General features: G+C 37.6%; 1 protein-coding gene across 1 annotated transcript in view; it reads right to left on the bottom strand.

Annotated features, from left to right (window-relative positions):
* LOC128869312 (calcium-dependent secretion activator-like) overlaps positions 1–21,983 on the bottom strand; it is a 38,892-nt gene extending 16,909 nt beyond the window's left edge. The window contains exons 1-3 of the mRNA XM_054111839.1: positions 21,827–21,983; positions 21,547–21,734; positions 17,073–17,362 (exon numbers count right to left, since the gene is read on the bottom strand). Coding sequence (XP_053967814.1) covers positions 17,073–17,362; positions 21,547–21,734; positions 21,827–21,937 — 589 coding nt within the window. The 5' untranslated portion in view covers positions 21,938–21,983. The remainder of the gene's footprint in view (positions 1–17,072; positions 17,363–21,546; positions 21,735–21,826) is intronic.
* Positions 21,984–23,552: the final 1,569 nt, after the last annotated feature.

Genomic DNA, 23,552 nt, shown 5'->3' with positions numbered 1-23,552 from the left:
TCGAGAAAGCAGAAAACAATCGCAAATAACAGACTTTGTTACAACGCAAAAACCAACAGCCATTTATCATATGAATATAGCCCGACAGATGAGCTGGACATCTCGTATGTACTTTTATATGTATGTTTTGTATTGTAATAAAAAGTAATTGTTTTTCTTTTATAAATGCTTATGTGATATACATTTCATTATTACTTTTTTTCAGGGTTTTTGTTGTCTTAAATTCATATTGGGACTAGTTACAAAGAAAAATATTATTAACTAACGAGCACTTTGTTTTCAATTTAAAATACGAGGTACATACAACACTTAAGGTGTGATTCTATTTAGTCCATTAAGTCTTTGGGTTTTTTGCGTTTCAATCTTCTTCTCCAAATAGTTGGATTAACAAGAATAGAGGTTTTTAACCCTTCTACTATGTTTGGGTCAATTTGACCCAATTTTCAGTAAAACTCATCGAAATTCGCCTGTTAGTCTAGTCGTATTGTATTGATTCTTCTTCTATTTGTTAACTGCAGTAAAAGGAATAGATAAATATGAAAATTAATATAACATCTGTTTTTTATGTTGCTGGAGGATGCCAAATGTAATTTCATTACACTTATTACGTTGTTGGGTCAATTTGACCCACCTAGTATTTTGAAACATTTTGCCGTTTATTATTACATCATTCGATCAAAAACGCAGACAAAGAAAGCTAGTTATCGGAGATCGAGTATATTTTTCACAGCTCCATGTTTATATGTATATTCTCGATAAATTTATAGCCTTTTCGAAAAAGGGGAACTCCCGTTTTATGCACCTGTGCAAAGTAAGTGAGTAAGTGTCGATTGTTTGCTTAGTTAGTAATTTATTATCGCGCAGGAAGGAGCTTATCAAAGTTTTTATAAAGAAAGTGATTGCTAAATATATATTTCTACAATGTCCCAAAGGAAGAGAGTAAGTCAGGTTATTTAATTTACTATGTTTATGTTGCTGTTACACATTTTTATAATTTTATTTTTGAAAAGAAACTAAGTATTGAAGAAATACACCAAATTATTAATTCTGATGCTGAGGATATTTTCGACGAAAGTGATAGCGATCAAGACTTTGTACCTATCGCAGAAAATGAAATGGACGATTCAAATACTTCATCCAGTGAAAGTGAAGTAGATGTCGTTTTTGAAGGTAGCAATGCGACAAAAGAAGTCCATTTGCCAAATATTTTATCGAAAGATAAGAGCATAATGTGGCATGATCAGCCACTTCCAATTTCAAGAGGCAAAATTCCTCGAAATCAAATCCTGGCCCATCAAAGCGTGCTATTTCTATGGTCAGAGATATAAAATCCCCTTTTGATATTTTCATGCCCTCAAGTATAAAAAACATAGTGGTAGAAATGAGCAACATCACAGGATTGCAGTTTTTTGGAGACAATTGGAAAATTATAGACCTTATAGAATTGGAAGCATACATAGGATTGCAAATCTTAGCAGGAGTATACAAATCGCACAATGAAAGTCTAATTCATTTGTGGGATGAAAATAATGGCAGACCAATTTTTCGGGCCACAATGGAAAGATTGGAATTGGAAAGATTTATGAACATATCACGATGCCTTCGTTTTGATTCCGCTGCAGACAGGGATGAGAGAAGACAGCGTGATAAATTAGCACCAATAAGAAACATTGGGGATCAATGGAATCGGCAGCTCAGGTCATATTATCACTTACATGAAAATGTAACAATAGATGAGCAGTTAGTACCTTTTAGTGGTCGTTGCATTTTCAGGCAATACATTCCATCGAAGCCCGCAAAATACGGCTTAAAAATATGGACTCTATGTGATGCAAAAAGCAAGTATGCTTGGAACATGGAAGTTTATTTAGGACGGGCAAGAAATACGCAACCGGAAAGGAACCAGGGTAATACATTTATAAATTGGCTTTTTGTATGTCTCAAACCTATGTACAGTATAAATAAACCGTCTCTATACAAATATTTTTAGATGAACGTGTTGTTCTATCCCTATCAGAACCCCTTCCCAGAGGTCACACTATTACTTGCGATAACTTTTTTACGACGTACAATCTCGCCGTTCAGCTACTTCGCAGGAACATTACTTTAATCGGTACAGTGAGGAAAAATAAGCTTTTTTTGTCACGAGAAATTGTCGATATGAAGAAAAAGAACGTTTTAGAAAGCCAACTTTTATTTACGGATAATGTAACTATTGTATCGTACGTCCCAAAAAAATATAAATTTGTTGTAGCATTGAGCTCCCTTCACCACTCTCCACTTGTTGATGAGGGTGACAGAAAAAAACCTGAAATAATACTTCACTATAATGAAACAAAAGCTGGTGTGGATGCGCTGATCAGCTGGTTACTAACTATACATGTAAACGTCAGACCAAACGTTGGCCAGTTGCCCTCTTTTCGAATATATTAGATATTTCGGCATACAACGCATACGTAATATGGACAGAGATAAATACCTCATGGAACTTCCACAAGCTTTATAAGCGAAGACTTTTCCTTGAAGAGCTGGGAAAGCAAATGATCGAACCAAATATTGTCCGCAGAGAGAGACTGCCGCGAGGAATCGCTGCTAAGAATATAGTAAAAAATATTCAAGAAAACTCCAAATCTGCAGAAGAAGCGTCTACTTCTAATATTTCTGCCAGAAATGAATCCACCAAAAAACGACAGCGATGTTTCTTCTGTCACCATACAAAAAATTCGAACAAATATTCAGCTGTTTGCAGTACGTGCCAAAAATTTGTTTGCAAGGAACATAGCAGCTTAGTTTGTAAAAATTGCAGTTAAAACATACATATCTCAACTATTTTCTACAATTAACATACACTTAACTTGATTCAAATAAAAAAAATATGAATTCTTTCAATAAAATAGTGTTATTAGTGGAGTTTTTATAAGTGGGTCAAATTGACCCAAAACACTATATGTGTAATTTTTTCCTAACATAGCAGAAGGGTTAATCTTGCATCGTGTGCTTTTGCTGAATCTTTCATTGTGTCTGCTACCGTATCAATATTTAGGTCGCGCTCGAGATCGGAGCTACGGATAAGCCAAGGACCACCGACTGCACATTTAATAATTTTGTTCTGGAACATTTGTATAATTTGAATGTTACTTACGGCCCCATAACTGTTCTGCGTAGGGCCATACAGGCTTCAAAATTTATTTATACACATATAATTATTTTAGTATTGATGGATAGAGCATGTGCGTTCCACCTTAGCTTGGCGTCTAGAGTCGTCCCCAGATATTTTGCAGAATTTGAGTAGGAAACTTGTTTACCATTTATATTTATTGGATCATATTTGATTTTGTTCTGGGTGAAGTTTATATGCATAGACTGCATTAATTGGTCCAATCGTATACATATTTCATTTATGGATAATTGTAATTGTGATGTCGATGCGTTTTCCGTGATTCATATCGAAAGAATAGCTGTATCGTCAGCAAAAGTACCTGTTACTCAGTTTGGATTAGATGGCAGATCACATGTAAGAAGCAATTATAATTATGAATTTTAATCTTCTTTTTTTACTCTGACCGCTACATAAATACGAATATAGTTAGAATAATGAAGTACTGCTTGGGTAGCAGCGCATTTATTTTCTTCAGTAGCCCACAGTGGCATACTTTGTCGAACGCCTTGGAGGCATCAAGGAATACCGCAGAGCAAGTTTTCTTGAAAAGCGTTTTCAATGATTCGAACTATCCTATGAACTTGATCAATAGTCGAATGATTCGTGCGGAATCCAAATTTGTGCATCGGTATAATTTTTTTCATTTTCTATTATTACATTGATACTTTTGATCAACACTATTTCCACCATTTTCGATAGTACTGGAAGAAGTGACATAGGTGTGCATGATGTTACATCGTGAGCGGCTTTGCCTCGTCATTAAATATAATGGATTCCGCTGTTTTCCAATATATTGTAAAATATTTTAGCTTAAATGTGGTGTTGATGATATTCGTCAATACGGCATTATTTTGTTCGATAGCTGCTTCAGTATTTCAGCAGTAATAAGGTCGTAACCTGGCGATTTTTTATCTTTTGTAATTTATTCTATTTTTTCGTTCTACGTTACCGGAAGGATTTTATTAATAGCATTACAATCGCCGTCGTGTTTCAAATCAGGAGCCATTACCGATTCATATGGTGTGAACGTGTCCTCGAGAAAGTTTGTGACGATATCTGCCTTTTGCTAATTTGTTTTGCTCACTTATTGTCATGTGTCTTGATTGGTGTGTCGTCTTTCGCTCATTTGTTAATTCTTGTAGGTATTTTTCTTTGGCATACTTGTCACCTTGCAAGGTATTCCTATCTGCTAAGCTGCCCGTTGAATGTTATTTATCAATCGAAATACTTCGTCGTCGAGCTGATCCTTTGTGTTAATTATCGACAAGTGGTCACCTGGGCCTTCCAAGATTTGTTTGAAGTAGTCCCTATCTGCAAGGTGGTTTGTCAGTTTAAGTGGATGTTGTATTGTCTTAATATTTTCGTGCAAAGTTAGGTAAATAAGAGAGTGATCTGAAGACATGTTGAAGCCATTCTCAACGCTTACATAAGCGTTGATACTTCTTTAGCGATGAAAAAATCTATTAAGTCTAGTGTTTCTGTGGATCTGTTGATCAGTACGTTGAGCTGCTCGTCGATATAGAAATACAACCTGTCTTTTTATGTGAGTCGTAAAGTTCCCTTCTTTTAGTAGTTGTGAGTCGTGATCTCCAGTGTGTATGTTTGGCATTAAGGTTTACCCATTATAAATCTATTCCTTTCACTGCAACATATTGGGCACATTTAATTGTATGTCGTGGAGGGTTATATACCACCGTAATTGATATTTTACTATCGCTGTTTATCGTAACAGTAGTTGCCTGGAATTCGCCCGTGAAAGTTTTTTGATCTTCGTGATGTTTCAGGTTACTTTTGACGATAATTGCACTACCTCCTCTAGAGCCGTAGCTTAGGTGGATATTGATGTACACCTTATAATTTTGACTCAAGCATACGCTAACTTTTTGAGAATCTAAAAGAAATTCGAGTTCTTCTAGATACTTCAAAAGGCCGTTTGTGTTCCATAGCATCGCTTTAAGCTAATTTGTCATTATGAGATTTAATTCATGTTGTTTTGTTAGTTTCTCTAGGATTAGTTTCAAACGTTTTCTTCTTCTGCTTTGTTAGCCTATAAAGTTTCTGCAAATGTAAGTGCCTTAGACACCGTATCTGATGGTAAGAGTGTTTGTCAGTTATTTCCAGTTACACGTAGCCCATTTTTAGTATTGGTTTTGGCTACTTCTGTGTTTCGGTTTGGAGCTCCGATATTACCTTTCTGTACGTTAGTTTACTTGTCGCGTATTTTTTGTAGCTCTTTCACAACCTCTGTAGCTAGCAGGATGGGCTTCTCTACAGTTGCAACATTTCGGTTGTTGTTCCTCTGGTTTTATGCAAAGAGAAAATTTGTGCATTCCTGCGCACTTCACACATCTACGGTGCTTTCCACAGTAGTTCTGGATATGCCCAAAGGATTGACAAGACTTACACTGAAGAAAAAACGCTGATTGTCTAACTGGTTCAATGTTAACTACTAAGAGCGGTATGGTTTTTATAAAGGGTTTTCCAATAAGTGGTGTTTGAAATTCAAAGAAAAATGGTATTTTTTAATATAAATGATCGGATGTTTATTTCATTATAAAGAGAAAGGTATGCCGTTTATAGTAGAAAATAACATCAGGCAAATGACCACTACGACCACGCTTACAGGACAATATCCTTTTCATGAAGTTTCCATAACCGAATTGCCATATGTCCTCGAAAGCCTCACTAATTCTATCTTTGAGGTCTCAAATCGACCCTAGGCTGTTGGCGTATACCTTCTCTTTCACGTGGCCCCAAAGAAAAAAGTCACAAGGAGCTAAATCACAAGATCTCGGTGGCCAATTGTTATCACCTCTTCGAGAGACAACACGGTCCGGAAACTTTTCCCGTAAAACATTAATAGTTTCGTAGCTTGTATGGCACGTTGCGCCGTCTTGTTGCAAATAAACATTGTCCAGATGAATACCATCCAACTTCGGCCATAAAAATCGTTAATCATATCTCGATTGCGCAATCCTATTCAAAATAACACCTGTTATTGGAAAACCGTTTATTATATATTTTATTTATATCTTCCAAAGTTTCAAACATAAGAATGAACATATCAAGCGGTTACTTAGTTTTCCATTTTAATTTATTTATCGCGTTGGATATTTGGGGTCCTTGTGGTCAGATGAATGGTGTTAATTTTTGGCTATGACCTTAACGACCTAGTGATTGTTTATCTTCATAGGTATACCATGAAATATTCTAAGTAGCAGGAATATGCTTTCGTAATTTTCCTATAACACTGCGTTACAAAAACGAATCTTTTTTCTGTCCTATGAACCAAATATACTTTTTCGGAAAGGGGAGAAAAAATAAAAATACACGTGTATCGGCGATTTTCATGTACACGTCAGAATTTTTTTTTATGTATAAAATATCGAGCTCGTAGTTCGCCTGTGTGAAAAACTTTGGATCAATTTTTAACCCTTTTTCCGTGATCCAATCGCGCTGAATTTCTGCAGGCAGACTCGTGGAAATGTTTTTATCATATAAAATTAAAAAAAAAAATGTATCAATTCTCAGATTTTCTTGAATTTTTGTTTTCTAAAAAATCTTTTTTTTCTAAATTTTCGGCATAACTTGAAGGACTCCAAATTTTTAAACAACTTATTAACCTTTAATTTTTTGTTTCATACAACACACTCTGTGCCGTTTGTGTGTTTGTTACAGTTCCGGAAGTTCCGATCATCTGACAGTTGCGCTACTAGGAGACGTATACTTTGACAATTGTTTTAAGTTCTGTTGCGCGAAAACGTCTTTCTGTATATTTCATCTAACGAAAAATGCAGTGCCCGACTCGATATAACTTTTGTTACGTTTGTGGCTTATTCGCACCAAGTAAAAATTTTAAAAATATTACGAAAACAGTGGTTAATTCGTTTCAGAAAATATTCAAGACTGCTTATGTTCCTTACTTGTGGTATACTCCGGAAGTAGTGTGCGACTATTGCTATAGAAATTTATGCAAGTTTACTGATGGAAGGTCAACAATAAAGTACTCTGTACCAACAATTTGGCTACCACGTACGGAGCACTGCAGTGAACTGTGCTACTTTTGCGTAACTTTTACTCAAACTAAAGGGTACCAATACTTTCGCCGCAACAAAATTCGCTACGCTAATATAGAATCGGTTATTCCAGCGGTTCTGTACTCACCAGAAGAACGTATAGGCTCTTCAATGGAGATTTTTGATGATGTTCCCGAATTAAGGGATGGAGAACCAACAGTAGCACCAACAATGCTATCAACAGCATATTTGGAAAATATGCTGCGATATAAAAGTGGTCGGATTACTCATGGGTGTTAAGCGTGGATTTCCAACCCACCAGTGCTTTTTGTGTACATGGGAAGGTCGCAAAAGAGATCAGCATTACACTGAATTTAAGTGGAAGCCGCGAACATGTTACAAAGTAGGCGTATAAAGAATAGATAATCTACCATTAGTGCAAAAAACTGGATCGTGAGGGCGAGGCGATTGCAAGTTTGCGCAATATTTTTCCGAAACTGAGCGGCACAAAGATTCATGCAGGTATTTTTTTTACGAAGGCTTTTAGTAACTTTATTTTTTGAATGATGTGTATAATTTAAGGTGTTTTCAGTGGTCCGCAGATAAAAAAAATAGTTGCAAGTAATGAATTTTTATCAAAATTGAATGCTATCGAACCACGTGCACGGAAAGGCACAGCTGCCGTTATTGAGCAGTTTCTTGGCAACAACCGAGCTGACAATTATAAAAATATTGTTGCAGAAATGATATCCGCATTAGCGAAATGGGCATATTAATGTCGCTAAAGATCCATTTCCTTCACAATCATTTAGATTGTTTCCCTGGTGATTTAGGAGCTTGTAGCGATGAACTTGGCGAAAGGTTCCATCAGGACATTGCGGCTATTGAAAAGCGCTTTAAAGGACAAGATATTACGCATATGCTTGGCGAATACTGTTGGGCTATTTGTCGCGAAACTGACACAAATGCTTACAAACGCAAAAATAAAAGCATTAAAATTTTTAATGTAACAATTTTTAATTTTAATATAATATTTATATATCTCTATTGCAATGCGGAGTGAAATACCTTTCTTTTGATACCCACATCGGCATATATCATGCATTTTTTTTTTTTTAATTTCGGACAGGTGGCAACCCTGTGAAACATTGTCAGTGGCAAAACCTAGGTGAAAAGTCTAGAAATGTAATACACTATCTGTGTGCCCAATTTCATTCAAATCCGTTAAGCTAATCCTGAGATCGTGTGGCTATACAGATATGTATACAAGAATTGCTCGTTTAAAGTTATAAAATACAAAAAATAAAAATTGTGACGTGTACATTGAGATCGCCGATACACGTGTATTTTTATTTTTTATCCCCTTTCCGAAAAAGTATATTTGGTTCATAGGACAGAATGTGTGTAACGCGGTGTAATCGTTCGGATCTGGTAGTTCCTTAGTAATATTTGGCACTAAGCAAGTTAATTAGAAACTCACCTCATCTTTCGCTATATCAAAGGGCTGTTTATAATTACACTCTTCCGCTACCATTATAGGAAGAAGTAGAGGAGTCTTCTTTACTTCCTTGGTTTATTGTGGTTTTTCAGTGGTTGAAGAAGATTTCAATAGTTCGGGGAAAGAAGCAGCTTTCCCCTTTTTGCTGGATCTCTTTTTTAGTTCTGTTGCACGGATTAGCTCTTTTTCATCAAATTCATATATTTTATAATTTCTTTCAAATTTTAGCTTTGCAAATACGTTACTTGTTGTGGGATGCACGAATTTGTATTCAACCGATGCAATGGAACACATTTACATTTGTAATTAGTTAGTGCCTGTGGAACAAATTCATTTGAATTTCCGCAAACTCTGAATGGAGAGTTCTGTGCAACATATCGAGAAGCTTGTCAGCGTCCGTTTACTCCAAGATGAGAATCCTTGGGATCACACACTTCATGAAGATGATGTTTCATATCTTCAAGATGTTGGCAAGTTCCGCCAAATACTGCAAGCCATTCCAAGATCAACAGTTTCTGATCAAATTAATGCTGTCTTGAATATTATTTGTATTTCGTATTTGCAGAGATACATACGAGTATGTTACAACTCTCAAGTTGATCACAGATGATTGTAGAAGTATATATAAGTGTTTTGAATATATCATCTCATAGTAAAATTTCTTGTCAGTTGCATTCGTATAAATCGGTTGATTGTGTTCTTGATCCAGGGGAAGAGAACTACCCAACTGAATTATTAAACACATTGGATTTACTAAGAATGCCAACACAAGATAGGCTCGGTGAGAATCATATTGTGTACCTATAATGGGAAACTATACAGGTGAACATGTTTTGATGCGGAGAAAGCCGACCGGTATGGCAATGACGGATGGAAATACAAAAAGTATAGTTTATTTCAATTAAAAATAATTCAAAATCGCACTGAAAGTTTTTATTTTTCTTCTCATAATTTTTATCAGATATTTGTTTGGATGAGCCCTGAGAGTAACTTACGATACTATTAGTATTTGTTACCCTAGAATTGAAACAATCTGTTTTTGGGGAATCGTTATTTTGTAATAGCAAGATAGTTCTTACTGGTAAATATTTATAATAATCGATAAGTGCGGGAATAGAATCAATTAAAAATTGCCCCTTTTTATTTTTCTTTTGTACAACAGTAACTACTTCTGGTTGTTGTATATGTTATCCAAACGACATTTTTGAATTTTACGCTAGACACATTTTGTTTATAAATTTTTCATTTGCACATGTTCTTACACTCTTCTCTATGGTATAAATATTTTGCTTCTTTTCACAAATATACACTTATTTTTAATGAACAATTTAATCAACCTGTGAAGTCGCATTTTTTTATTTCAAAAGTTGGTATTTGTTTTGTGACAAACTCTGTACGGGGTAACGGTAATATGGTATAGTACAACAGAAATGGTGCCTTAAGTCAAGTACGCGCAACGTAACGTAACACATGGGCTAAAAAGTCCCGGACCTAATAAAGAAAACACTTTTTTTTTGTTCAAACTTTGCTTTATGAATCCACTTCTTTTTTTTCTTAATTGGCACGATAACTACTTACGCGACTTTGGCCGATTTTAATAAAGCGCCACAGTCGTTTCTTTCTCGTGCTAACTGGCGTCAATTGGACACACCAAGTGAAGTCAAGTCTTCTTCACCTGATCTTTCCAACGAGGAGGCCTTCCTCCTCCTCTGCTACCATCAGCTGGTATTGCATCGAATACTTTCAGCGTAGCGTTTGTATCCATCCGGACGACATGTCCCAGCCAACGTAACCGATGGATCTTTATTCGCTGCGCTATGTCTATGCCGTCGTAAAGCTCATTCAGCTCATCGTTCCACCGTCTGCGATATTCGCCTTCGCCAACGTGCAACCGTTTAAGAGTCTTCCACAGAATCTTTCTCTGAAACACTCCAAGCGACGCTTCATCGGATATCGTCATCTTCCACGCTTCTGCGCCATACGTTAGGACGGGCATAAGGAGAGCCTTGTAAAGTGTTAGTTTTGTTCGTCGAGAGAGGACTTTACTACTCAATTGCCTACTTAGTCCAAAGTAACACTTGTTAGCAGGAAAGATTCTTCGTTGGATTTCAAGCCTGACATTGTTATTGGTGTTAATGCCGGTTCCTTAATAAACAAAGTTTTTTACAACCTCGAAAATATAACTGTTAACAGTGACGTGGGTGCCGATACGCGAGTGCGCCGACTGTTTGTTTGATGACAGGAGGTACTTCGTTTTGTCCTCGTTCACCACCAGACCCATTCGCTTTGCTTCCGTATACAGTCTGGAAAAGGCAGAACTAACAGCGCGGTTGTTAAGGCCGATGATGTCAATATCATCGGCATACGCCAGCAATTGTACGCTCTTATAAAAAATTGGGCCTGAGCGATTAAGTTTTGCGGCTCGTACGATCCTTTCCAACATCAGGTTAAAGAAGTCTCACGACAGCGAGTCACCTTGTTTGAATCCTCTTTTAGTATCAAACGGCTCAGAAAGGTCCTCCCCAATTCTAAAGGCGCTGCTGGTATTGAACAACGTCATCTTGCATAGCCGTATGAGTTTTGCGAAGTTACCGAATTCACACATCGCGGCATACGAGGTGTGTTCAAAAATTATCGTGAATTTTGAATTTTCGCAATTTCGATTTTTTTGTGGCGGTATGTTATGAGTTCGGCCATTTTGAATGTTCAGTTAATTGTTGGCAGCTGCTTTTCTTGCACATGTTTCGGCCCGTCTTCGATTTTTGCCTATTCAAAAAGATGGATCAAAGAACCTGTATTAAATTTTGTGTGAAAAACGAAATTAAGTGCGCGAATGCATTCCGAAAGTTGACTCTATCATACGCAGAAGCTACTTTGGACAAAAGCAACGTTTATCTGTGGTACAAAATGTTATCAGAAGGCCGAGAGAATGTGAAAGACGAAAAGCGTGCCGGACGCCCGAGCACTTCAACAACAGACGAAAATATTGATGAGGTAAATAAAATGGTATTGGCCAATCGTCGAATCAAACTCGACATATCGATTGACTCGTATGTTTCGGTTTTTTTTAATGATTTGGGCATGAGACGGGTCGCCGCAAAATTCGTACCAAAACTGAGAGGGTCATAACTGGTGACGAATCGTAAGTTTATGCTTATGACGTGGAACCCAAAGCTCAATCATCTGAATGGAGGCTTTCGCACGAACAAAGACCGAAAAAAGCATGCCAAGTTCCGTCGAATATAAAAGTTTTGCTTATCGTTTTCTTCGATTGCAGGGGCGTTGTGCACCATGAATTCTTGCCACAGAGTAAAACGGTCATTAAGGAATATTACCTGCCTATATTCGACGGACCCGACGGATTTCGATGACTCTTTGGACCCATTCCAATCGACGAGGCTTGTCCGCAGGCAACAATCTTTGCGTCAATTGAATCTTATACGGGAATAAATGCAAATCAATGCGGATAATTCGTTGTTAAGTGGTCCGAGGAATGCCCAACTGCTGAGAACGGCGATTTTGGGATGTCCTTGGTCGGTTTTAATTTGGCCTCTTTGGATCAGAAAGAGCATCACCAGTCGACAACTTTTTGTACAAACGATTAATGGTGTTCTTGGAAGGCGCACTTTTCACATTATTTAATTTTTTATACTCACGTTGAGTTTTCACAATTGACTTCTTTTGTTGAATGTAAATTTCAACAATTTGGAACCGCTCGCTTGGCATGTACTGTTCCATGGTAAAAATCTGCTTGGACTGACGCTTCCAAAGCGGGATGGCATTGAGCGATTTGACGTATCTGTCAAAAGATACAGGTTTGCCAGATGGGTCCGTTGAATATTGGCAACCCCCTATGTGGAAGAAAAAAAAATGGCTCTTGCATCACGATAACGCTTCTGCTCACACATCGCTGCTTGTGCGCGACTTTTTGGCCAAAAACAACACACCTCTGATGACACAGCCGCCGTATTCCCCAGGTCTGGCCTCTGTAACTTTGTCTTGTTCTCGAAACTAATGAGGCCCATGAAAGGACGACGCTACGCTACGATTGACGAGTTAAAGACGGCATCGAAGGAGGAGCTGAACAAGATAAAAAATATTTTTTGAAGTGCTTCGAAAATTGGAAAGAACGTTGGCACAAGTGCATAATATCTCATGGGGAGTACTTTGAAGGGGACAAAATAGATATTAATGAATAAATAAATATTTTTGAAAAAAACTCAAAATTCACGATACATTTTGAACACGCCTCGTATAAGTAATTTCTTTTCGTAGTATCGAATGCAGCTGTGAAGTCGACGAAAAGATGGTGGGTGTAGATTCTCCTTTTATGGGTCCTTTTCAAGACTTGGCATATTGTGAATATCTGATCGATGGTGGACCAGGCCTAAAGCTAGGCTGATGGGGTCCAATCAGTTGTTTGATGGTGAGCTGCAGCCTTTACTCACAATACGCTCGCTAGAACCTTACAGGCGATCTTTCTGATAGAATTTTCGGGCATTGTTCCTGTTGGCCAGCATCTCAAGCTCCTCGCATTCATATATTTCCGCCTCTTTTTTCTCATAATACGTCTCTCTTCCTTTCTTAGCTACCGGCAGCGATCCCACATGGTTCGCATTGCGCCCGATCGCATCGTTGATCTACAGGATCCTTCTCGTCGTATCAACTGTTCCGATCGCACGTTCATCTAAAACAATAGAAGCTTGTCTTCCATATGTCACAACATGATCGATTTGGTTTTGCGTTTTCCGATCAGGTGACAGCCACGTATCTTGGTGTATCTTTTTATGCTGGAATCTGGTGCTGCAGACTACCCCGTTTCGAGCACCAGCGAAGTTGATCGGCCTCTGTTCGTTACTGGATGTTTCTTTGTGCAGCTGAATTTTCCGACTGTTGGGCCCAAAATTCCCTCCTTGCCCACCCTGGCACTGAAGTCGTCAGACACGATTTTAATGTCGTGGCGAGGACAGCGCTCATAGAAGGAATCTTTGGTCGCATAGTCCTTCGCTTCCGTCGGGGCGTGGGCGTAAATGAGCGAGATACTGAAAATTCTCGCTTTGATACTGATTATTGCGAGACGCTCTTCCACCAGAGTGAGAGGCGTTGTCGCGAAGGAGTATGATTTGACCATGTGTATCATGCCTTTTCAGTCGAATAGCCTCATTCACGCGGTGTAGCTGGGCAATGTAGAGCCCATGGCATTCTTTTCGAACATTTCCCAGTCCCACCAAACACATATCGTGATATTCTTTGGATAAAGATACGGCCTGCCTCTCAGTTTTGACGTATCTCCTGGAGCCGCCAACTCCATTCTGTTTCATTATTTCGCATCTCCCGTCACGATTCGGTACAAAAAGCGCTGTTTTTAACCACGTGTTGTTCGATGGCGGGCGAGATGTTGAGAAGCACTTTGAAGGCGACTTGCTTGGTTTTTATCGTTGAACTCTTGAGGTACCAAGGCTCCCAATTATTCGGCAAATCCCATTGAATAAATTTGTTTGAGAATCGCTTTATGATCGCAGTTAATTTTTTCCGCCAATTCATGATTGGTTTGGTTCTCCTTCAAAAGTGATTTCAGACGATCTTCACCGATTTTTTTGAATTTTGCATACCATTTCCGAGCTTTAGACTCGCCTATACCACCTTCTCCATACAGGACGCAAATGTTCCGGGCCGCTTTGTCTAAAATATTGATTTTGCCTACTGGGTGTTTCACTTCTAAGCCTCAAAACTAATAACAAATTAAATAACTAACACAAAAATAGAATTAAATAGTTTTGTTGAGCAGAAAGAGTTCTATGGAATGAATACTTACCCTTTGGCAAAAAGCAAACAAGTCATTGTAAAATAAAAGAAAATATAAAAACGCTATGAACTTATTCCCCAGCCCAATAGCAAACTAAATGTAACAAGGGATGTGTTTGGTGGGACCATCTGACCTGGCGCAAAAAATCTGGTTATTGGGCAGCTAAAGAGAAAATAAGCACAAAATGATGTACCAGAAATGAGTGGTTTGATACAGAAAACGAAGGACGAAAAAAATATTTAAATGAGCGGACAAGGCAAAACCTAATTAAATATAACAAAAAAAAAGTCGCAAAGGAATTATAAAACAAAAGACAAACCAGGATATCACCATGAAAGTTCAGCAAAAACAAGGAAGGTGAAATAATAACAGGAAAAGAAAAAATACTGAATAGACAGCACGAATACTTTAGTGATATTCTGAATATAAAAAATGCAACATACTTCGCTTCATACCTTATATATATATATATATTCTACAGCAGAAAACCTTATAGAAGCACCCGGTCGTAACGAAGTGATAGAAAGTCTGACAAAGTTAAAAAATAATAAAAATACGGTGGTGAAACGCTCAATAATACAATAAAAGAATTGATAAGCAAAATTTCTGAAACTGAACAACTACCATTACATAAAAAGGGCTATAAAACCAACTGTAACAGCATCTCTCCTAAGTACTGGCAATCAAGCTTTTACAAACATACTTAACAAAAGGTTGAGCGTATATGCCGAGGAAATTTTGGATGACAACCATTGCGGTTTTCGCAGGGGCAGGTCCAAAACAGACCAATGTTTCACACTTATGCAAATACTAGAAAGACACAGACCGCTAGAACTGAATTTGCTTTGTCTGTTCCATGATATTAAGCAAGCTTACAACAGCATTAAAGAAACCGTCTGAACGATATAATGTTTAAACAAGGTATACCGCTAATAATTATAAAACTGATCCAGACGACGCCAAACACCAATGCGAGGGTTATGATAAATGGAGATGTCACCAACGAATTCAGCATTGGCGACAAACAAGGAGACCATTTTCAACGAGAATTTTTAATTTATTATACACACACAATACTACATGAGGTGGTATGCAAACTACATAAAATGTTGTAATTCGATTTTTCTCTGCAGCTCGGAAGTGTTAGCTTATGCCGTTGACATTGTCATGATTACGCAAAATGAACAAAAGCTTAAGTAAATATATAACCGATTGAAAAATTCAGCTTTAGAAGTGGGTCTGCGTGTAAACACAGAGAAAACGAAATATATGCACTTCGCTAAGAAACCGAGTGATGATACACACATTGAAATCGATGGTGAATGCATTCAGAGGGTTGACAAATTTAAATACCTAGGTCTCTTCATTTGTAGTAATTCTGACATTTCCGTGGCAATGAATGACCGAGTAAGAATGACCGTAAAATCATGCAAGTCTCGATGGCAATGTATAAAGCGCTTGTACGACACATACTAACATACAGCAGCAAGGTATGGGTACTTGAAACAACAGGCATCGACCAAATACTGAGGTTTTGAAAGAAAAATACTGCGAAAAATATATGGTCCCCTCTGCCGAAATGACGGAACATATCGGATAAAATACAATGCATTGATTCCAAATGGAAACGCAATGGGCTTTATAAAAAGTGAACGAATCAGATGGCTGTGGCACATATACAGTGGTTGGACGAAGAGGTCGAGGGAGACCAAACAAACGTTGGATTGATGAGGTCACAATCGACTTGCGGAAAATAGGGATCGCAAACTGGAAAGTCGTAGCAGAGGATCGACCGGAGTGGATAACCGTAGTTGTGGAAGCAATGGTCTGCCCAAGACTGTAGTTCTATTGATAATGATGATGAGGATCAACTTAATTTCCATCAAAAACAACGCAATCATTCCATCGTCGCTCTAACATTTCAATACCACTTTTGCAGAACGATATATCTTTTGCCTTGAAATAGACCTCAGTATCCGCGATAACCTCTTCATCCGAGCGAAATTTCTCACCGACGAGCATTTTTTAGGTCTGCGAACAGCCAGTAGTTTCTGGGAGCCAAATTTGGCGAATACGATGGGCTTGGGAGTAATTCGAAGTTCATTTTATGTATATTATAATAGCTTTGCCTTGTTTTTGGTCTTTCAAAACGATTTTGGGGATTTTTTTTTTGTGTTCAGCCTTATTTGGACGTCTATTGCGTTGTGCATCACCGGTCTCTTTTCGACTACGTTTGAATTCAGCAAACCATCGTTTTATTGTTGTTTCTGATCAAGCGGACACTTTCAAGCCATTGCTGTGCTTTAACGGTATTTTCTCCCATCAAGAATCACAATAAAATTAAAAAACGAAACTATTTTTTATCCATTGTTTTGAAAATAATAAAAGTAGCATCAATCTTAGCACAATAACTCACGATCTAATGAATAGAATATCATGCAATTTTAATAGCTGTCTTTTTAAGGACAAAATGTGAGTGCAATAAAACTAATACCATCTATGTGTAATGCCCGGGACTTTTCAGCCCATGTGTAACATGCATGCAAAATATATCGTAAACTTAAACGAGTATCCCTACTTTGTTTTTCCTACCTTCAATTTTAGCTTCTGACGATAGACGCGAGTAATTCACAAGCGCTGCCGTTTCCAAACTCTTCTTGATCATCATACGCACTTCTTCCGGTGGAACGGGCGTAACAATGTCCTTCATAAGAACGCGTTCCAATAAAGAAAGTGTAGCTTTCAATGCGCCCTCAGGTCGACCAAATGGAAAACAAAAGCGAAAATTTGTTATTTGATACTCAAGTAAAATACGCAAGCGTTCTTTGATCTCGGCAAATTTCTCCTTTTCCTCATGTGTTATGCTTCCAACGCCATCAGGTCTATAAATAATATTCAAAACAATTATCGTAAGAACTCAAAAACTACATTTTATAAAGAAACATTTTAAAGAAAGTTGTTCTATGTTTGCATTTACCAGTTTTAGAGCTTGGTAACAAATTGTATCAAAGATCTTGTTGGGAACCGCTACAATGCATAGCACCCAACAGTTTGAATTTCCCATTTCTTTCACTAGTTGTCATTTACACTAAATCCGTACTTAAATATAGCATACATACTCACACGCCCTAGGCCTAGGTTCTCTCATTCCAATCATATTACCTACTATGTACTTGCATTCGTCCCTAATTTACATCTTGTGCACAAATACTCGTATTTGCTTTATGAAGAATCATACTCAACTTATGTACAATATAATCAGTTGGAAAAATACATATTAAATAAAATACATCGTAGTCGAGACAAATCAGCCTTCTCAACTCAAAACATTGGTGACCCCGATGTGATCATACATTTGATCAGTCGTTGTTGGTCGTCTTAAGCACCGTGCTGAAAGTTTACGCAAACCTACTGACAACTTTTGTAATTGCTTTCAAAGTCATAAAAATAATGAAGATTCTCCATTCGCAATACCAGACTGTTTTTAGGCAAATCCATACATTGTCCTGCGACAACCAAAGCCCTGCGCTCAATGGATCACTCACCCTCACTCTGGAGCTGGAACTATTCGATAACATACAGAGTAATTTTGAGCTGAGAGAAAAGGATTCTGACGAGATAGATAGTGATGCTCGACAGGAGTTCTGCACATCTTTATGTTAGTCAGAAACGCCATCACTCATGAGCTGAAAGAGAGAAGCTATTTTTAGGCAAATCCATACATACATTGTCCTGCAACAACTAAATCCCTGCGCTGAATGGATCATTCACTCTCACTCTGGAGCTGGAACTATTCGATAACATACAGAGTAGCTTTGAGCTAGGAGAAAAGGATTCTGACGAGTTAGATAGTGATGCTCGACAGGAGTTCTGCACATCTTTATGTCAGTCAAAAGCGCCATCACTCATGAGCTGTGGTCCAACTGCCTAGATAGTCATCTACACTCAACCACACGTAATTTTTTGTCCAAGAACGAACATTCAGTGGTTGTTCTTAAGAAACCAAAATCTCGCAAACTCGTCTATTAAATACCAGAGGATTCTCGTTGTAAAGCCGTTATATTCGGAACGGCCCCCAATGATAAACTCTCGGTCCCAATTTGTGGAACATTAGTTATGACGAAATATTCACTTCGCAGACGATATCGTAGCTAGTATCACAGCGCGAAACTTTGAAGAAGCTCGTAGAAAACTTAACCAAGTTATAATACGAACTAGCCACAGAGCTAGATACAGAGAAAACGGAGCTAATAGTTCTAACCAAGAAGCACATCATGTTAGAAGTTGGCATGAAAGCTTGCTCAAATACGCTTAGCACAAAAAACATTATAAAGTACCTAGACATAAGACGAGACTCAAGATTAAAATGCGCAGCAGAGATGGCATCCCTTATCAGCGGACTGATGGCAAACATGGGAAACGAGAAATAATGATGGCTACCACGCTCTCCGTTCCCGTATATGAAGCTGAACTTTGGGCAAATGTGCTAAATGTAAAGCATCGAAGCAAGCTCTTAGCATTGGAACAACGAACGGAAGCCCTGAGAGATATATCCGCATACCGTACAGTATCAAGGTCAGCTGTTCAAGTAATGACCGGTTCAATTCCGAAAGACTTTATAACTTTTCAAAGGAAAAAGCTGGGCATTAAAGCAAGACGGAATAGAAGAAGGAGTTAGCAAACCGGCAGCGCGCGAAACAAGGGCTTAACGCTAGGGCTATGACAGCATTATATGCGACACTTAACTTCCTTCCGGTAGATCTGAACACTCTAAATAAGTGGTGAAGCACGGATTATGGTCACGGTAAAATCCTGACTGGCACTTTGGGGCTTCCTGGACTGGTGGAGTTTGCACTCCCGCCTATATTTGCTGTTACATCGTTTACGACCCTCCTACCCTCAAGGGAAGAGTGGGAACGGGACGATGTGAGACACAGCGAGTCGGTCCATGTATACACAGATGGTTCAAAGCTCGAGGGCAGGGTGGGCGGAGGTGTATACTCCGAACATCGGGAGATTTCCTTCAGTTTTCAGCTTCCCGACTACTGTAGTGTCTTTCAGGCTGAGCTGATGGCAATAATAAAAGCCGCGACACTGATACAGTATGATGCGATATCCGGAATTGATATCTACATTTTCACGGATAGCCAAGCGGCGATAAAATCCCTCACAAAACAGTCGACAGCCTTGAAGGTAGCCATGAAATGCCGCACATCTCTTAACGAGATGGCTGAGTCATTTCACCTAAAGGTAACATGGGTTCCTGGTCATCGCGACATTGAGGGTAACTGTAGAGCCGATGAACTAGCGAGACTCGGCGCTAAATTGTTTGATGAGTACATAGATAATGACATAGGGATACCCTTACAAACATGTAAGCTACTCATTATTCAAGAAATTGTAAAGAAAGCAAACGAAAGATGGCGGAATGAGGCCACCTGCAAAATCGCCCGTCAACTGTGGCCGACTCTAAATGCTAAACGCACAGAATCTCTGCTAAGCCAAAATAAACACAGTCTTAGCACATTGATCTCAGTCATAACGGGGCACTGCCTAATAGGTAGACACGCCCAAAGGATGGGTGTGCAAACTCATGACTTCTGCAGAAGTTGTCTAGATGAGGACGAGAAAGAGACAATCCCGCGCCTACTGAGCCACTGTCCTGCTCTATCCAGACGCAGGTTTACTATTCTGGGTGAAAAATTTTTGATGAGTTGGAATATCAGTTCTACAGAAATCAGAGATATTTTAAATTTTTTGAAAAGCACACACTGGTTTTAGGAGGGATAGAGACAAGCTCCCAACGCGGTATCACAATGGGCTATGAGCCTGAGTCCCACAGGACAACCGCTTCAACCTAACCTAACCTAGATGAACAAAATTAGAATAGCCGTATTCACAAGGGCGCGGATGTAAAATATGCATTAATAGACTGCAGGTAGGGACGAAATACTGTATAAAAAGTACTTGTTCCTGTCGTATTATATTAATTTAAATAAATCGGAGTTCACCCATACTGAAGAATTTGAAAGAAATTAATTTGTAAACTAAATATGGGTTTCTTATATGAAGACTCTCATTTTCTTGATTTTGTTTACGTTTTTGTCTTTATAATAATACGTAAATATATAATAATATAATATGTATAATATAAACATAATATAATGAAATACATATGTACGTAGTTTGACTTTTTTATTTCTATTGCAATATTAGGTATATATTTATAATGTGAAAATGTCTGTCTTTGTTTAAGACATTGCTTTAAAAATAGGGTGGGGTGCGTATGATATTGATTTTCATATATTGGATTCGGTTGGTTGAATGTACAAAACAAGTAAGTCCACTTCACAATAAGAGGAATTCCACGACTCACCGACTCACAATGTTTATACAAATAAGTTTGGCCATACCACACTGATATGCACTAACAAATCATATAAGTTATAAAGCTCAAATAAATAAACATATAAAGGAGCTTACATAGCGGTTCTCCACTACCTCTAACCTAAACAATATCTTATACTTGAAATCAAATACGTAAACAGAGAGAGGTACAACAAAGCGACCTGTGATCAAATATAGGTATATATGTACATATCTACATATGTATGCATTTAATTTAAGCTCTAACCTTGTTATTTTCCCTCTTTTGCTGTTATCCTGTAGTGAACATTTAAAGAAAAATTTCTGATTTGTAAACTTCCCAGCCGAGTTCTATTCCTCACGAAATAATGAAACGGGTCAGTACTAAAGTTTCGCCTTTAAATAAATTTTCCTGGTCGCAATGATGAAAATGCCGCTCCAGCACAGTTTTCACCCACAAACAATACAATTTTTCATATTGTAAAAAACTACTTGCTGATCGAAATTGGAGCTTTTCAGACTAGTCAGTATTATATTTCGGATTGTCAATATTAATTATTAAGAATCATTCCCGTCGAAATTATTCTCCTGGCCATTCGAGATGAATGTGAAAAAAGTAACAACTTTGACCAATAGATTTTCTTAGTTTACTTTTAATTTTTCATTAATGAGTTGGTATATGTAATTAATTTTCAGTAACCTGTTTCCGTGCACGTGGCTCGCGCAAAAAGCGAAAGAGTAATGTATCAACGTGGGGTCAATCATGTACTGGTTTTCTGCTCGATCCAACAAATCTGATAAATAAGACAGATGTCTGTAGCACCCACGTACCCCGTATCGCGCACAATATTCGTCCAGTACAAAAACCTGACCAGGACTAAACCAGCCCTGTAATACAACAATGAAATTTCGAATATAATATTAAATAACATATATGTATTTCATATGCTTTGTATATGCATGCATACAAGCCTACTTACCAATGACGCATAGGGATCGTTCAAGCGATACTCTAGCGTGAGATTTTGTAGCACTTTGAAGAGAGAAGCATGATCGAACGCGCACGGATCTGCGCTTATATAGTCCTCCATTCCATGCTTACGAGCCTTGTCGGCATCTGTACTTCGAAAGAAACAAATGTATTTAAGATTTTGGATTCATTTACCATAAGTTCTATATTTTGTACATAAGTATATATTTAAATTATTAACTACGACGAGTGTAGAAAGCAGCACTTAGACCAGAGAATGTTAAAACAATGAGAAGGTGCAAATGTTACTGTGAGCTTTTTTTAGTACAATTGAGATTTGAAAGATTTGTAATAAGGAAATTTAGCACACCGAGTTTATAGACACCACACTGAGTTTTGCCCACACAAAAATTGACACAACACATTTCTCAACTCGTCATTAAACCAATTAAATTTTTACTATTTTCGTATTTTTGAATAATAAGCGAATACGTAAAATTTATTACACAAAATTTTTTTTCAATTACATTAAAAAAAACTAATTAAAAAAAAAAATTATAAAAAAAAGTTGGCGCTGGGAATTGATATCGAGTCTAACATGTGGCGAGGAAAAATAGGCGGTGTGTTAATTTCTTCGACTGCTTATTTTTTTTACCATTTTGTTACTTTTGAAATGATAAGCGGATACATAAAATTTATTACATAGTTTTTTACGATTACATTAAAAAAAAAATTTAAACACGAAAAAAAAAAAATTTGCGAGGAATTGATGCCGAGTCACATGGGGAAGATAAATACGCAGAGCGTTTATTTCTGCGCCTGCGTTGTGAACCAAGGTTTTGTGCATGCGCGCGACGCGAATTAATTTTAATAAAGTTCTGAAAGTAATTCATGAAGTTTTTCATTACATACATACATACATAAATGAACATATACTCTATATGTACATAAATGATGGTATATGACAATATACATAATATGTATGTACATGTCAATAGGAAGTATTTGCATTCAGAAAAAAAGAACGGTTTAAGATAAATCAACACTTATTTTATATTGTATGTCAATTCATAGTTTATGTATTCGACAGCATTTACATACATATGTATGTATGTACATTTGTATATGAAAAACAATAATGCACAAGCGTAAGAACATCATCTTCCTTTCATACCTACATACATATGTACATATGCATGTATGCCCAATAACCTTGACTTATGTACATATGTACACATGTCACAGCACATCACATTCTTACAAGAAATCAAATACACATACGCACTAGTGAACGACTTTCTTCCTAACGAGTGCAAAAACAATTCTGCTCTATGTATGTATATATACCCACTTTATGTCCTAGCATATATACATACTTATATACCTACTTGCCTTCTAAACTTCCTACAAAATAATTGTATTCATATGTTACTACATCCATGCACGTTCATACATTCATGCATATATGTGCGAGCACAGCGTTCTCTTCTTGCTTCCGTGTACTTTTGTCTTTCACCAATCGATATTCCTAATATTGTACTTACAAAAATACAATACTTTGATAGACGCAAAAGCAACAGCAAACGCAACGCGGTGGCCGCTTTGCCACCACACATTCTAAAATGATCTAGAACACAACAAAAACACATACCTCACATGCGCATGTCGCCCGAAGCTAACATCTAAGCCTAGCGACTACAAAAACAAAATACATTCGTAGACGCAGTCGCAGCGGC

This window comes from Anastrepha ludens, chromosome X (assembly GCF_028408465.1).
Source record: "Anastrepha ludens isolate Willacy chromosome X, idAnaLude1.1, whole genome shotgun sequence".
Taxonomy (NCBI): domain Eukaryota; kingdom Metazoa; phylum Arthropoda; class Insecta; order Diptera; family Tephritidae; genus Anastrepha; species Anastrepha ludens.
This window is presented reverse-complemented; position numbering and strand designations above follow the sequence as displayed.